Source organism: Plutella xylostella, chromosome 7 (genome assembly GCF_932276165.1).
Source record: "Plutella xylostella chromosome 7, ilPluXylo3.1, whole genome shotgun sequence".
NCBI lineage: Eukaryota > Metazoa > Arthropoda > Insecta > Lepidoptera > Plutellidae > Plutella > Plutella xylostella.
The window spans coordinates 5,581,384-5,596,620 of record NC_063987.1 but is presented as its reverse complement, the minus strand read 5'-3'; the positions used below and the strand labels follow the sequence as shown (position 1 = coordinate 5,596,620).

At 39.3% G+C, this 15,237-nt stretch overlaps 1 protein-coding gene and 1 long non-coding RNA gene across 2 annotated transcripts; one reads left to right on the top strand and one right to left on the bottom strand.

Annotated features, from left to right (window-relative positions):
• Positions 1-4,809: 4,809 nt before the first annotated feature.
• Positions 4,810-5,366, bottom strand: LOC119691436. Its single transcript, XR_007266479.1, has 2 exons — positions 5,309-5,366; positions 4,810-4,914 (listed from the first exon to the last, which is right to left on the bottom strand). It is a non-coding gene; the product is annotated as an uncharacterized LOC119691436 (long non-coding RNA).
• Positions 5,367-5,953: 587 nt separating this feature from the next.
• On the top strand, positions 5,954-13,927 carry LOC125488803. The gene is made up of 2 exons (XM_048622288.1): positions 5,954-9,088; positions 9,629-13,927. The coding sequence occupies exons 1-2, from the start codon at positions 6,506-6,508 to the stop codon at positions 13,925-13,927; spliced, it is 6,882 nt and encodes a 2,293-aa protein (XP_048478245.1). The 5' UTR covers positions 5,954-6,505.
• The last annotated feature ends 1,310 nt before the right edge of the window (positions 13,928-15,237 follow it).

Below are 15,237 nucleotides of genomic sequence, written 5' to 3'. Positions count from 1 at the left end.
AAGTCGTATGACGTTTGGTGAAAATCCACCTCTTATTGTAGGCATAGCACAGTATCGTTACTGTATTGTATATCTTTTTTCCTGTAGTGACATAATTCCCCCTCTCTTTATGGGGAAAATAAAATAAACCTGTCAAGGCCAGACAATATAATCTATATACCGGTATGACTTTGGTTTATTTTGCCTTTCTCCGCATTCTATTTCGTTTTGCCGCTATCTTTTGACTGTAAATGCCTCTTAAATCTTTATTATTTACTACTACTTGTTTGTTTTGTGTAAAGAATATGAATTTTGTGCATCCTATAACGTTATAAGTCATAATAAAATAAAAGTAAATCTGAAGCAATTTTGAAGATTACAAGCTTTAAAAAAGTTCTAGAACTCTAAAGAAGATTCCACAACATTTTCCAGAGTATTAAAATCATCCTCACGCTATCACGCTATACACGTAACGAAACATTTTGTCTACACAAAAAATATATACCATTGACTAACACACTTCTAACACATCAGTCATTCATTTCACTTACTGACCATTCTAAGGGCCAAATTCACGGGTTGCATAGAAATCTAAGTTTTATTAAACTACGATTTCATTAATCACGATTGCCGATTTCGTATAACTGCGTTTTGCTCTAATCTTGGTTAATATTGGTCGGTGAAAATCAAAATGAGCGTATAAGCTCGTTTAGAGCATAAACTGCGTTTTCGATCCTTCTACTCGTAACGACGTTTAATTGCTTCGGTGAATTTGGCCCTAAGTGTCCATCACAAAAGTGGCGTAACTGACAAAAAGTGTCAAAAAGTCTCTCTATTTTTGCCTGTCCGACTTAAAAACTAGGTGTGGAATTCGGAAAAAGCCTCCGCATGGGGCGAGTGTCAAAGGCACATCACACATGCCAAATTTGTCACGCCCCTGAGTGAGGCTAGCGGCGTATTGTCAGCCTCCCGTTATAATAACGTTCCCAACTGATCGTCGATGATCAGAACTGATATACATCATTTTGAAATTTGTTTGCGTTGTAGTATAAGTTAAATTTTGGCGAATTTTAACATTCGAAGAACAATAGTTTTAGTTTTAGAGGATTTAGACTACGCCGACGACCTCTGCCTGCTAAGCCACACACATGCAGACATGCAAGCCAAGCTCGATGCTCTCAGCCAAGAGGCGGTGAAAATAGGCCTGAAAATTAACATCCGGAAGACCCAAGAGGTGCGAACAGGTGTGCAGAATATGACCCGCTGCAGATCGGTGGTGAGACAGTGGAACGCGTTCACAAATTTACCTACCTCGGCAGCGTTGTCTCAGAAACAGGAGGTACAGAAGAGGACGACATTTCGCGGATTGCCAAAGCCCGAGCTACTTTCGCGCAATTGCGAGCAATATGGCAATCACAAAAGTTGAAAATCGAAACGTGGAAGGTAACCAAAGCCATCTCACACCAGCTTCGTGAACCGATGCCTTCGACGCATACTCCGAATATACTGGCCCAATAAAATCTCCAATGACCAACTGAGAGAACGGTGCCACGATACCCTGATCGACCAGCAGATCAAGCGACGCAAGTGGAACTGGATTGGCCACACCCTCCGAAGAAATTCTGACCACATACCCAAACAGGCGATGGATTGGAATCTGCAAGGAAAGAGAAAGCGTGGCCGTCCCAAGCAGACCTAGCGACGCACGGTAGTGGACGAAGCGAAAAAGATCGGGAAGTCTTGGAGTGAAATCAAACGCGAACCTCAAGACAGCTTGCGATGGAGAGTCACTGTGGACGCCCTCTGCCCCATCCAGGGGACAAAGGATACTAAGTCAAGTAAGGCAAGAACAATATTTTAATAGAATCAACCCCTAAGTCACTACCTTTCGATTCACTTTGGCAACTCTCTGTATTATATAAGTTGTAATATATCTATTATCCTTTAGCAAAAACTCTTGTCACAGAAAACATACGAAGGTACATTTCTAATATTACAATAAAATTAAAATGCTCTTATTTTAACTGTTCAGCGAAAAATATAAGAACAGGGCCAAAGTCTGAGCATTGGATTTAAACACGAGCAAATGACATACTTGCCGATATTTTATGAACTTTAGCAGATTTCGTGGGCGCATAAATAGCGTATCTCACCATGGTGAGAAGATTTGCTAGACAGATCTGCTGTCTGATTGGTGCAACAAGTGTGTGTTGCTCAGTTTCAATTATGTTTGCCCTAAAAAGTCTACTCCTAGCTTGCTTTTTATCAATTTAATACATTGGAAACTTATTATAAATTGTTATTATAAATTTTCTCTACTATATTGTGCGTACAAGCTTTCATATTTATAACACCTTCTCTTCCTATACAGGGTGTTGCAAAAAGGGTATACTAAGCCGAAACCTGATTTCATTTACAGGCTTAGATATACCATGCTGCACATGTAGGTTTCGGCTTAGTATACCCTTTTTGCAAACACCCTGTATAAACAGACACCAAAAACACCGACATTAAGTAATCATATTAACACAAGATCAGTTCGGACTGTTCCGCCGTATTTCAAACAGTTGAAATATTCACACGGATGATGCAAAGGGCTGCATTGCGCCAACACAGATAGTGAGTAGACTCTGGCGGGGGCGGTCAGGTGCCGCAATCAAAACTACGTGGCAGGCTGCCTCATTGTCTCATTTCTATGATTATCTCGATCACTTTGAATCTGATAGAAACAATTATTGCTATTTCTATGCTCCAGTGACGGATGACGGAATGAGTTTTTGATTAAGTTCGTATTCCTTGTTAGTTATCAGATTTATATCTAATGGATTTCGAATATCAAAAACGCTAACTTCTGCGTCCGGAGTTTGGAGTGTGTACCAATATATTTAGAAATAAATCTCGGCAACACTCAATGCGTTGTTATCGATTTGGAATTATGGATTTTGCGTCATATTAATAAAATCATTTTTGAACATTGATAAAAAAATCAGGACACATATTAAAATTTCTAAATAAGAGAACCGCTGACGAAGCCCGCATTGTGAATGGCTAATGACGAAGCGGATATTGTCACTGCCTGGAAGATGACCTGTTGGGACTAATTGCAGTGATAGAGCAGCGTAGAGCCTCTGAGCTTTATCGTATTCTCGTTACCAATGCTGCATCCGTAGAGTTAAATAACTAAGTACATACTTTCTTTAAGCCCGCATAGGTTTTTTTAAAAATCCGTCAAAAATGAGTCAAATCTTGAACACTCTGTACAACAGCTAGCATTGTTAACAGCTACACTGTCGGGTCAGTAAAATGGCCCAGTGCTATTAGGCACTTAAAAAAAACACGCTCCAAATTGCCACCTACAAAACCGAGGGCCCCTAATAGACTTATTATTCCAAACTATTCTCACTAGTGTTCCCGAATTAACATATGCACATAATTTGCAATAACACAACCTAAGTACCGCTCGCGCCTCGTAATATTGCGCAATAAATAATAACTAACAACACCCTGTATATTGCACGAAACGCCAGGGGAATTAGAATTAGAACAAATTGTGATAAAGTCCGTTCTAAGCGCATTGTCGACAGTGCCCGGTGGCGCACCCTTGAGGGATGCATTGCTTAGACAAAGTTCTGAGGGCAGTTGTCCACCGCCGGCGATGAACGAGGAGCGAGTTACGCTGGACGCGAGTGGTGACTTTGGCGAGCTGTGGAAAGCGAGTGTGTGGTTTTGTCGCTGGTCAACGCGGTACGAGTGACGCAAGCAATTACAGGTCAAGCGTACAGTCACGTGCTATGATAATTATATCAGAATCTGATGGCTGAGCGAGTATCGCAGCCGGCAGTGCAAACAGTCACAGTCAACTCAGTCAGCGATCAACTACATTAGTGTACATAATATTTTGTTATCACTAAAACTGAATATATATTTTATACGTTTGTAGAGCGAGATAATAGTTGATCTTTATTCGCTATGGGATGTTATAGCCGCCTCAAGCCACCATTATCTTTCAATGCGAAAATATATTTTATTGTAAGTTCTATAGTCATGTACTTATTCCCAACACATTTTCAACCCAAATAACTCAATTAATTACAGAAAAAATATATACCAAAAACAAAGTAGTCACACAGTTAAAGACAAGACTTAACTTAAGGGTCGGCAATAGGGAATCGAGGGTTGGCATTGTCATAGAATTATGTAGTAAATGGTGCTCTACAGCCTTGAAAAAAATCACACAGGTAGCCGAAGAGTCTAGCTAGGTGCTGAATGATTCGAATTCAAGTAAATGATTATGGATAACTGTAAATAAAATTCAGAATATGACAAAAAACCAGAAAATCACACTCCCGTATTGTAACAACTGTGTCGTAATTATTAAGAATTTTCATATGATTTTTATCATATTATAAAGTTAAAGGCTTGGACTAGGCGCTAAATACCTTGTTTTTTAATAAACACACACTTATTTTGTGTAAATTAATCCCAAACTTGGGCAATTTTTTTCCCTCAAATCTTCATACAAATATCTATGGCGGCTTTCTGTGTTATAAAATCATAAACACAAGTGACGTTTGACTCAGTTCACAGAGTACATTAATTATTCTGAGAATAGAGCTATCAGTCACACGATGATATCAGCGCCAGCTGTAGATGTGCCCAGGAACTAAATTTCATATATGTATATATAGCACTAATGGTAATACATAGGTATTTTGATTTATTTCTAGCTATTTGTATATATTAAATACCTACGTGAATAAAATAACGGGGATAAATTAATACATCAGGATAAAGTTTTCGACATTTATTTCTTTTTTTATAATACTCCACATAATACTACACATAACATTCCACCAATAGCATTGGCCCATTTTCTGAATCTTCCAGCATCCTTATCAGGATTGGGGAACCTATGTAAGGTACTGGTGGTTTCACCTGCAATAAAAACATTTATATTTAACCAGCATGACGGAGAGCCGTGGTGGCGTAATGGATACGGCCTCGTCCTCTCAATCGAGAGGCTGTGGGTTCAAATCCTGGCCTGTACCAATGATATGGAGTTCATAGTTTAATGCCGCGCGGGATACTGGTTTCTACTCTTGGTTTCGCTTGAGCGTCGATGAACTACGAACGCGATCCATTACGGTATCACCGAGTTGCTATGAATACGGTATCAGGTCCATTCTTTTGGCAACCGAGTTGTACATAGCTTGATAAGCCGCCACTAAGCACCAATCCTTCAGCTAGATTACATCAAACTTAATTTTACGACGGTAGACACAACACTCGTCCAAAGTCGGAACATTAATTAGTGAATATAGGTACTTACGTTTTTCATTCTGGTCACAACCAGGAATAAAACACTTATGTTTCGACGCCATTGTACAAAATCCAAATCAAAAAACAAATCAAGATCAATTATAGTACTCGCAAAGGTCAGAAGGTGAGGAGGCAAATCAGAGTCCACAAAAAACTGAAGTTGTCGATAAAATCACAAAAATCCGAAAAAGTTATTTGTATTATGGCGGCCGTAATAACAAATAACGTTCCGTATTATGCACACATTGCGTGAATGACATATACACACTGAAATATTTTGTAGTATGCAAATTCTATATTTTTTAAAATATTTAAAATAGTAAAGACTGTAGATGATTGTATATCGCTACAAGAAGACCTAAACCGTCTTTGTACCTACTGCACAGATAATAAGCTAGGGTTAAACGCGCAGAAGTGTGCCATAATATCTTTCACAAGAAAGAAGACTCATATAAATTACAATTATAAACTTAATAATGAGGTCCTTCTTAGAGTCTATGAAGTAAAAGATTTAGGTGTTCTCCTTGATAGCAAACTAAGATTTGATTCACATATAGCTTATATTACTAACAAAGCATTCCGAATGCTTGGATTTATATTAAGAACTGGTAAGGAATTCGAAAAAGCGGATACCATGCTGCTTCTTTACAATAGTCTTTGTACAGGCTACAGCCTTTTCACATACCTAGAGTTATGTTGTCTTACGCAGCAGTTTACTTAACCTAGATCTTACATAGTTAGATCAGTCGTCACTTACAACTGAACCATTACAGTCCATCTTTCTGTAATACTTATTTAATATATTTTGTGAACTAAACTCCTCACTGACTTTACTGATTGGAGTCGACGGGTACCTCGCATCGGCCCCTACATGTTTATGGTCCTTCGAACCTAAGTGATTAGTGAAGTGCATCTGTGACGGTAGCGAATCGGTATTCTCGGCCTTCCACCAGCGGACCTCCCCGAGAGTATTGAGACAAGGAAAATCGCACATACCTGAACGTGTTTGTACCAGCTAATCTTAACTGACACGAAAACAAATCGTGTAGACGACCAACCAGCAAAACTAACTACTTACCAGCAAAACTAACTACTTATCAAGAAAACTAACTACTTATCAAGAAAACGAACTACTTATCAAGAAAACTAACTACTTATCAAGAAAACTAACTACTTACCAAGAAAACTAACTTCGACATTCAACACAATGAATACCGAAGCACTGATCAAGCGTCAAGAGGACTGCTTTGATAGCATCAAAAGGATATGTGTTAATTTCGGCAAGGACGCTCCTGAAAGAAAAACACTGGAGTATCTTAAGAAGAGAATCGAAGCTCTCGATACGCACTGGCAACAATTTGCAGAAACTGACAAGTTACTGAACGCGGGTGAGGAGAAAAACTTATCTTATTTTACTAGCAACGTGTTTGTGAAAGCTCAGGAGAAATATCTTAGAGCTAAAAGTCAGATGGTGGCTTTACAAGCGCAGTGGGTAGCTGAACTAATGAAGATTCAACCACAACCGACTGCTGGAACGTCTAAGGAAGAGAGAGGAGAGTCAGCCGGGACGTTCGGCGTAGTGCAAGACATATTTGGAGGGATAAATACTGATTTAACTGACAGGAAGAGCGTCTTGTTACAACAACAACAAGGTAATTTCAAAGCTTTTCAACGTGCCGCTACCAAGGTCAACATCGACACCATCGAGGAAAAATGGGACCTGGAAGATCGGTTAAATATTCTCAAGACTAAATGGAATGCTATTGACAAAATTCATTGGGAATTGGACAACTGGCTCAACGGATCTAACGAATTATATGAGCAGGAGTATAACAGGTTAGAGAATCTCTATGAAGAATTACGCAAGGTCATCAACAAGAAGATGTGGGCCAACTTACACTACGAGAAGTCTACGCCGAGAGTAGAAATCCCGGAATTCTCTGGCGAGTACGCTCAGTGGGTTTCATTTAAAGATATCTTCATGGAAACGATTCATAACAACCCCCTTATCAGTAAAACACAGAAAATGCAGCATTTGAAGACAAAACTTAGGGGTGAAGCTGAGAAACTGGTGCAGCATTTAACTGTGTCAGCAGATAATTACGAGTGCTGTTGGGAAATTATTCAAAACCGGTTTGACAATAAGAGACTGCTATTTTCATCATACATCAATACTCTGTTAAACCAACCTATTGTCCAGCAACCGAATGCGTATCAAATAAAGAGGATGCATGATACGACATTAGAAGCCTTGAACGCGCTAAAGAACATTGGATTGGATACTTCGACTTGGGACCCGATAGTGGTTCACCTCTTGTCACAGAAGCTGGATGCAGCCACTTACAATGACTACGTGCAAGGCTTACAAAAACCGAGAGAGTTTCCAGTGCTAAAGGAGTTACTAAACTTTCTAGAATCCAAATTCATGGCCTTAGAAACCGTCAAAACTAATCACCCAGCGGTGAAAAGTTATTACAAGAATAACGAGGTCAAGGCGCCGAACTTCAAGAACGCGGAAAAAGGCAGCAAATCATTCCATGTTTCTATGAAAAACTGTCCACTATGCAAGAAAGATCACGTCCTCATGAATTGTCCAACATTCTTAAGCACGAACGTGCCTAACAGAATTGCAACTGTCACGAAATTACGAGTGTGCAGAAATTGTTTATTCGACCATTACGGTAAACAATGCGATTCTAATAAAAAATGCAAAGTGTGTAACAAATCGCACCACACATTTTTGCACGAAACTAACTTCAAAGGACAATCAACATCAACCCCTTCGTGGTCACCCCAGAAAAATACTAACCTTGTTAAAAAAGAGGAAGAAGAAGTTTTACTTACCACCGTGAAAATTATGGTTAAAAATACTGATGGGAACTATATAGTATTACGAGCTTTACTGGATCAGGGATCTCAAGTGTCACTGATCACTGAGAACGCGGCGCAGCGACTCAGACTGGCGAGGCAAAAGGGAAACGCAGTCGTATCAGGAGTTGGATCAGCAATGGGCAGCAGCAAAGGCTTACTGACACTGGAGTGTAAATCAATACATTCAGATTATAAATTTATTATAAAGGTGCTCATAATGAACAAACTGATTAATAACTTACCCAATACTAAACTAACCACGTCAAACTGGACGCACCTAGACAATATTAAACTGGCTGACCCCGATTACTTCACTCCTGGCCCAATTGATCTATTGCTCGGAGCGGATATTTACTCCGAGATTATACTGGAGGGAGTGCTGAAGCAGGATTCAAACTCTCCCGTCGCGCAGCAGACCAAGTTGGGCTGGATTCTATGCGGAAACACCAAAACATTCAAGTGCTTTGTAACCCTCAATGAGATAGAGGAGTTAACTAGATTCTGGGAATCAGAGGAAATAACAAAGGACACCGAGCTCACAGATTCTGAAGCGTACTGTGAAAAGTATTACGCGGAAACAACTGAACGGCAAGAAGATGGCAGGTACATCGTTAAGATGCCTCTCAAGGAAGATATAGCCTCCAAACTGGGAAGCTCAAAACCTCAGGCTATCTGTCAATTTCACCAGCTAGAGAAACGAATGGCAAGGTGCGATAAATTGGCAAGTCGGTACAAACAATTCATCGAAGAATACATTGAACTGGGTCACATGAAACCGGCGGTCAATCAACCGAATACTATGACACTGCAAGTTTACCTACCTCACCACGGTGTAATAAAGGAATCGTCAACGTCAACAAAACTACGAGTTGTATTCAATGCGTCTATGAAAACTAGCAGCAAGTACAGTTTGAATGACCTCATGGAAAAGGGGCCTAACTTGCAAAACGACATACTGACTCTAATAATCAAATGGAGAAGTTACCGATACGCTGTTATCGCCGATATCGAGAAGATGTATCGAGGCATACTTATACATGAAGATCAGCAGCAGTTACAAAAGATTGTTTGGAGGTTTACACCTACTGATGAGCTGAGAGAAATGCAACTCTGCACTGTATCTTATGGGAGTAAATCTGCCCCATATTTGGCTATGCGTACGCTAAAACAACTGGCCATCGACGAGGGAGACGCTTACCCTCAAGCAAGAAAAGCCGTAATGTCAGAATTTTACATGGATGACGTCATATCTGGGCGAAATACTATTGAAGAAGCAAAAATTCTACAAAATGAGCTCTATAACCTATTACTGAAAGGTGGTTTTGTACTGAAAAAGTGGGCAACTAACGAAGCATCGATCCTGGAAGGCTTACCTGACAATTATAAACGTCAACAAAATACGATCGATTTTAAACAAGACGAGTCAATGAAAACCTTGGGACTCAGCTGGAATACTACGGAAGATGTATTTGTTTTCAATTGGCAATTACCTCAGCAAAAGTCAAGGCTCACTAAACGAGTACTACTGTCAAACATCAGCAAAATCTACGATCCGCTAGGATGGTTATCACCTATGACCGTCAAAGCAAAACTAATCTTCCAAAAACTTTGGTTAGATAGACTGAACTGGGATGAAAACGTTTCCGAAAGCTCGTCGAAAGAGTGGGAACTGATAAGAAGCGAAATAATAAACATAAATGATGTAACAATACCGAGGTGGATCAGCTGTTATAACAATGTGACCGAGTTGCATGGATTTTGCGACGCAAGCGAAAAGGCGTTCGCCTGCGTCATATACAGTAAAGCGACGAATGATACCGGAGAAGTCGTTATTACACTAATGACAGCAAAAACTAAAGTTGCGCCTACGAAAAAGAAAACTACATTACCGAGATTAGAGCTTTGTGGTGCGCAATTACTGGCTAAACTGATGAACAAATGTCAGATGGCATTAACTGACCTTCAACTGGAAACCTACTGCTGGACTGACTCACAAGTGGTCTTAGCGTGGCTTCAGGGAGATAAAACAAGATGGGATAGATATGTTGCTAACCGAAGCATACTGATAACTAACTTAGTACCGGCATCAAAGTGGAGTTATGTGAATACTAAAGAAAACCCTGCTGACTGTGCAACTCGCGGTTTATCACCGAAACAGCTAGTTGAAGAAAAAATCTGGTGGAATGGTCCACAGTGGCTGAAAAAATGGAGTCCAGACAACTTAAAGACCGATGAATCATACTCAACTGATCATGACCTACGACAAACTTGCACTGTGACAAAAGGTGCAGACACCGCAGCTACAAGCGCCGGCGAGTGCATAGTGATGACGTTGCTAAACAACAATAGTCGGCTCGAATATGTAACACGAGTAATTGCTTATTTATTACGTTGGGAGAAGCAATTAACTAATGACTCTTACAATAAATACTTATCTATATCGGAACTGAACTACGCAACTGAAGTAATTATCAGAGCTGTACAGCGAGACGCGTTCGCAGAAGATATCGAGATGATCTTGAAAACTGGATTGGTGCACTCCAAGAGTAAATTATTAAACTTATCCCCATTTTTGGATAAAAATGGTGTACTGAGAGTGGGTGGAAGATTGCAGTTTTCCGCCTTACCTAGCGAAACTAAACATCCCATGATATTGCCACATGGCGGGAGATTAACCGAGCTAGTTATACAGCAAGCTCATGAACTGACTCTTCATGGAGGGGCACGCTTAACATTGGCACAGACGCGACAACGCTATTGGATTGTTGGAGGAAATAGAGCTGTCAAGAAAATAATTCGATTGTGCATGAAGTGCCGGCGATACGCGGCTTCGAAGACTGACCAAATAATGGGAAATTTACCTACTGAACGAATAACCCCGTCGCGCCCGTTTACGAACACTGGTGTCGACTTCACAGGACACGTCGATGTTAAAATTAACAAGGGACGAGGGGTCAGAACATGCAAAGGATATATAGCGATATTTATTTGCATGTCTACTAAAGCGGTGCACATAGAACTGGTGTCTGATTTAACAACACAGTCATTTATTATGGCCTTGAAGAGACTATGCGCAAGAAGAGGAGTGGTGAAATCGATGTTTTCAGACAACGGGAAAAATTTTGTCGGTGCAGCAAAAGAATTACAAAGAGAATTTCAACAGTTTGAAACACTGATGTCACCAGAATTTTTCAAAGAAGTGAACAAACTAGGCATTAACTGGCACTTTAATGCGCCATTATGGCCAAGTGCAGGCGGACTATGGGAAGCGGCAGTGAAGTCGATGAAGTTTCACCTGAAAAGAGTTCTCGGGGAGCAGAAATTGACTTATGAGGAATTCACGACCTTGTTACACCAGATTGAGGCGTGTATGAACAGTAGGCCTCTTTGCCCCATAACCGAAGATCCGGAAGACCTGGAATACCTTACTCCAGGCCACTTTCTCACTGGTGGTCCAATAATGTCATTGCCACAGGAAGAACTTACCGATGGAAAACATTTGGATCTAAGGAATAGATGGAAGTATGTAGAACTGATGCATCAGCATTTTTGGAAGCGATGGTCCAGTGAGTATCTTCATCAACTTCAGACCAAAAGTAAATGGTTGACGCGAAAAGAAGATCTAGAAAAAGGAGATCTTGTCTTGGTGAAGGAGAAAGGCTTACCTCCAGGCAAATGGGCACTGGGAAGAATAACTGAAGTTCATCCAGGAGCTGACGGATGTGTTAGAGTTGTCACACTGAAGACTCAAAATAACACTGTCAAGCGCCCAATAACTAAACTGACTCCATTGCCAATGAAAACTGACAATAACTTACCAACTGAAAAGGATCAACATAAATCAAAAGAGACAGATACTGCTAACAAACTGAAGCCTAGAACCAAAAGGAGCAGACTGTGCAACTTTATAACAACACTTATGCTAATACTTATGATATTCCCGACGGGTAATGCACAAACATCAGCGAAATACCAAGTTACGCCATTTGAAGCTAATCGACCAATGTACTTTGATGAAATAGCCAAGGTTCAAGTCATACACGACGAATGGATTGTACTGGTGTACTACAACTTAACAAATTACTGGCAAACTACGGAAAAGGTTCAGCGGTTTGTCGATCACTTAAGCAAGCAGTGTGGAAGATTAGAAGTCGGGTACTGTAGTCAAGTGACAGATCATTTGCAACATGAAATAAAAATGATATCAGAAAACAACATGATGTTATTAACTGACCACTCATCAAGAAAGAAACGAGGCTACATAAACGGCGTAGGAAGTCTCGCACGAACCTTATTTGGCGTACTAGATCAAAACTTTGCCGATAAGTACGCAGAAGACATACAAAAGCTGCAAATGAACGATGACTACCAAGTAGAATTGATGAGGAATCAAACACTTATAATTGAAGCGGAGAATTCACTTATCAAGAGCCATGAGAAGTTTATCAACAGCCAATTCCAAACCATCAATAAATACATAAATGAAACTGAATCGGATTTTTCAAAGATTGAAAACCGATTACTTCAACTAGCAGTAATGAATGAGTTAAATGCTGAATCACTGACGGCGAACTTATTAATAGCAGACTTGAAACAACAGCAAGAAATGCTTACCAACGCACTTACTGACGTACTCCGAGGACACTTGGATATGAGACTGTTTACACCCAGTCAGCTGATTGATCAACTGAGTCATATTTCATCCACATTACAGAAAAGACTCTCCTTTCCGGTCAAAGACCTACGGAAAGACATAAACAACCTTTACAAGTTGATCTACGTCAAAACGAGAATAACAAACTACATGCTATTTGAACTGCACATACCACTAATAAGCGATGACGAATATGTCTTATATCGCACTATACCGGTACCAATGAAAATTGGACAGAGTCAACTAACGATAAGGCGGTCCATGGATTACATCGCTACTAATTTTGTGAAAAACACTTACATAGCCATGGATGAATTAGAAGTGCAGCAATGTATAACAACAGACGATAACAATATATTATGTCACGCGCGGCACCCAATATACAACTTATACAATAAAGCGGCTCCGTGCGAAGCTAAATTGTTAAGTCAGGGAAATGCCTTACAATGCAACTACACTCAAGACACATGTTCGGAAAAATGGATCAAATTGCACAAACCGAATCACTGGATATTTGTTTGTTGTGATTCATATTTACTACGCATAATGTGCGGGGGTCAGGTGAAAACCAGTACAACATTGAATAACACCGGAATGATTGTGATTGGACAGGATTGCGTAATGCAGAAGGAGGATGAAATTATTTACGCATACAACACCTATGGAAACAATAGAGTGGATGTAGATACCGGGATACAAGTTCCTACTATAGACTCTACTAACAACCTGGTCACCGTCAATTTGAAGCATGTGGATAAAAACTTACAAATACTAAATTTGACTGAGAATCATCGTGAACTTGAGGAGCGAATTCTAGAGCAGAAGCAGCACGAGGTGACATTGAACTCGATATCCGTGCATGAGATAGGCAACTACGCGGTGTCGTCAATACTACTGGTGATAGCAGCCACAGCCGGATGCTGGTGGTGGATGCGAGCGCGCTGCGGCAGGAGGCCGGCGGCGGCGCGGGTCGACACACTCACTCCAACCAAGGAATGGAGTTACAGGAGATTATGCACCAGAGAGCTATTCCTATTGAGTCGCAGAAGCAAGCGAACTCAAAAGGATTTAATTTTGATTTTTAGTTTTGATTATTTTACTTAATTTTTTGCTTTGTAAACTGATATGGTTCAGAGTTTTACTGTTAATTTTGTAATTAGCTAGGTAATATAATAACTTAACTTATATACACTTACTTACTAGAGATTTTTAAAACTTAAGGTAGGTACTTTAATTTTTTTTTCCTTTTTTGTGCCCTTGGGAGCATGTACAGGCTACAGCCTTTTCACATACCTAGAGTTATGTTGTCTTACGCAGCAGTTTACTTAACCTAGATCTTACATAGTTAGATCAGTCGTCACTTACAACTGAACCATTACAGTCCATCTTTCTGTAATACTTATTTAATATATTTTGTGAACTAAACTCCTCACTGACTTTACTGATTGGAGTCGACGGGTACCTCGCATCGGCCCCTACAGTCTTGTTCGTCCTCTCCTTGAATATGCGTCGACTATTTGGAACCCGCAGTACGCTGTATATGTGGGAAAACTAGAAAAAATACAAGAAACTTTTCTTAAACACCTATTTTATAGAATTAATACTAACAAACTCAAATCCGATAACTCCATTTCACTTTTATCACTTAAAAATAGGCGCAATTATCTTGATCAAATGTTTATGTACAAATTACTTAATAATAAAATTGACTCCCCAAACTTGCTTTCTAAAGTACCTATTTTATGCCCTAGGGTAACTTGTCGAAAGCCTAAGTTATTCCATGTACCTTCAACTCGAACCAAGTATGCTGATAATGCTTTTATATCACGTGCATGTACATCTTTTAATAAAAACTTCTCCAAACTTGATCCATTCCATACTAAAATGTGTATATTTAAAAAATACCTAATGAATACCTTTTGTGAATAGGTTTATAAGGATTATTATATTGAGCCTTGTAGTATCTTAAATTTTGCATAGTCTCTGTGACCTTTGTAATTTTTCTGTTAATTTTGTAGTATAATTGCTCTGTGTAACCATGTTTTTGTGTGTGTTAAGTTTTTAGTGTGTATTGTGGATTTTTAAAACTAAAATGTCTTTAAATATTAATGGAAACTTTATTGGAAAAAGTACTACTTATGTATTTAACTTTAATGCATCCATCTGCTCTGTATGTTTCCTTAACAATAATAAAATAAATAAAAAAAATAAAAAATATTGATGTCAGTATTAGTAATATAAATATATATGTAATGTTTTATTTCATTAAATTTTCGTGAATGACTAGATACTAAAATATTTAATAACTATTATAGCAGTTGAATTTGACGTAATATTTTGACTGTAAAGAAACGTACCATTGCCGGAGTTTTAATAATTACCAGTATTAAAAATAAATAATAGTAAAATAATGT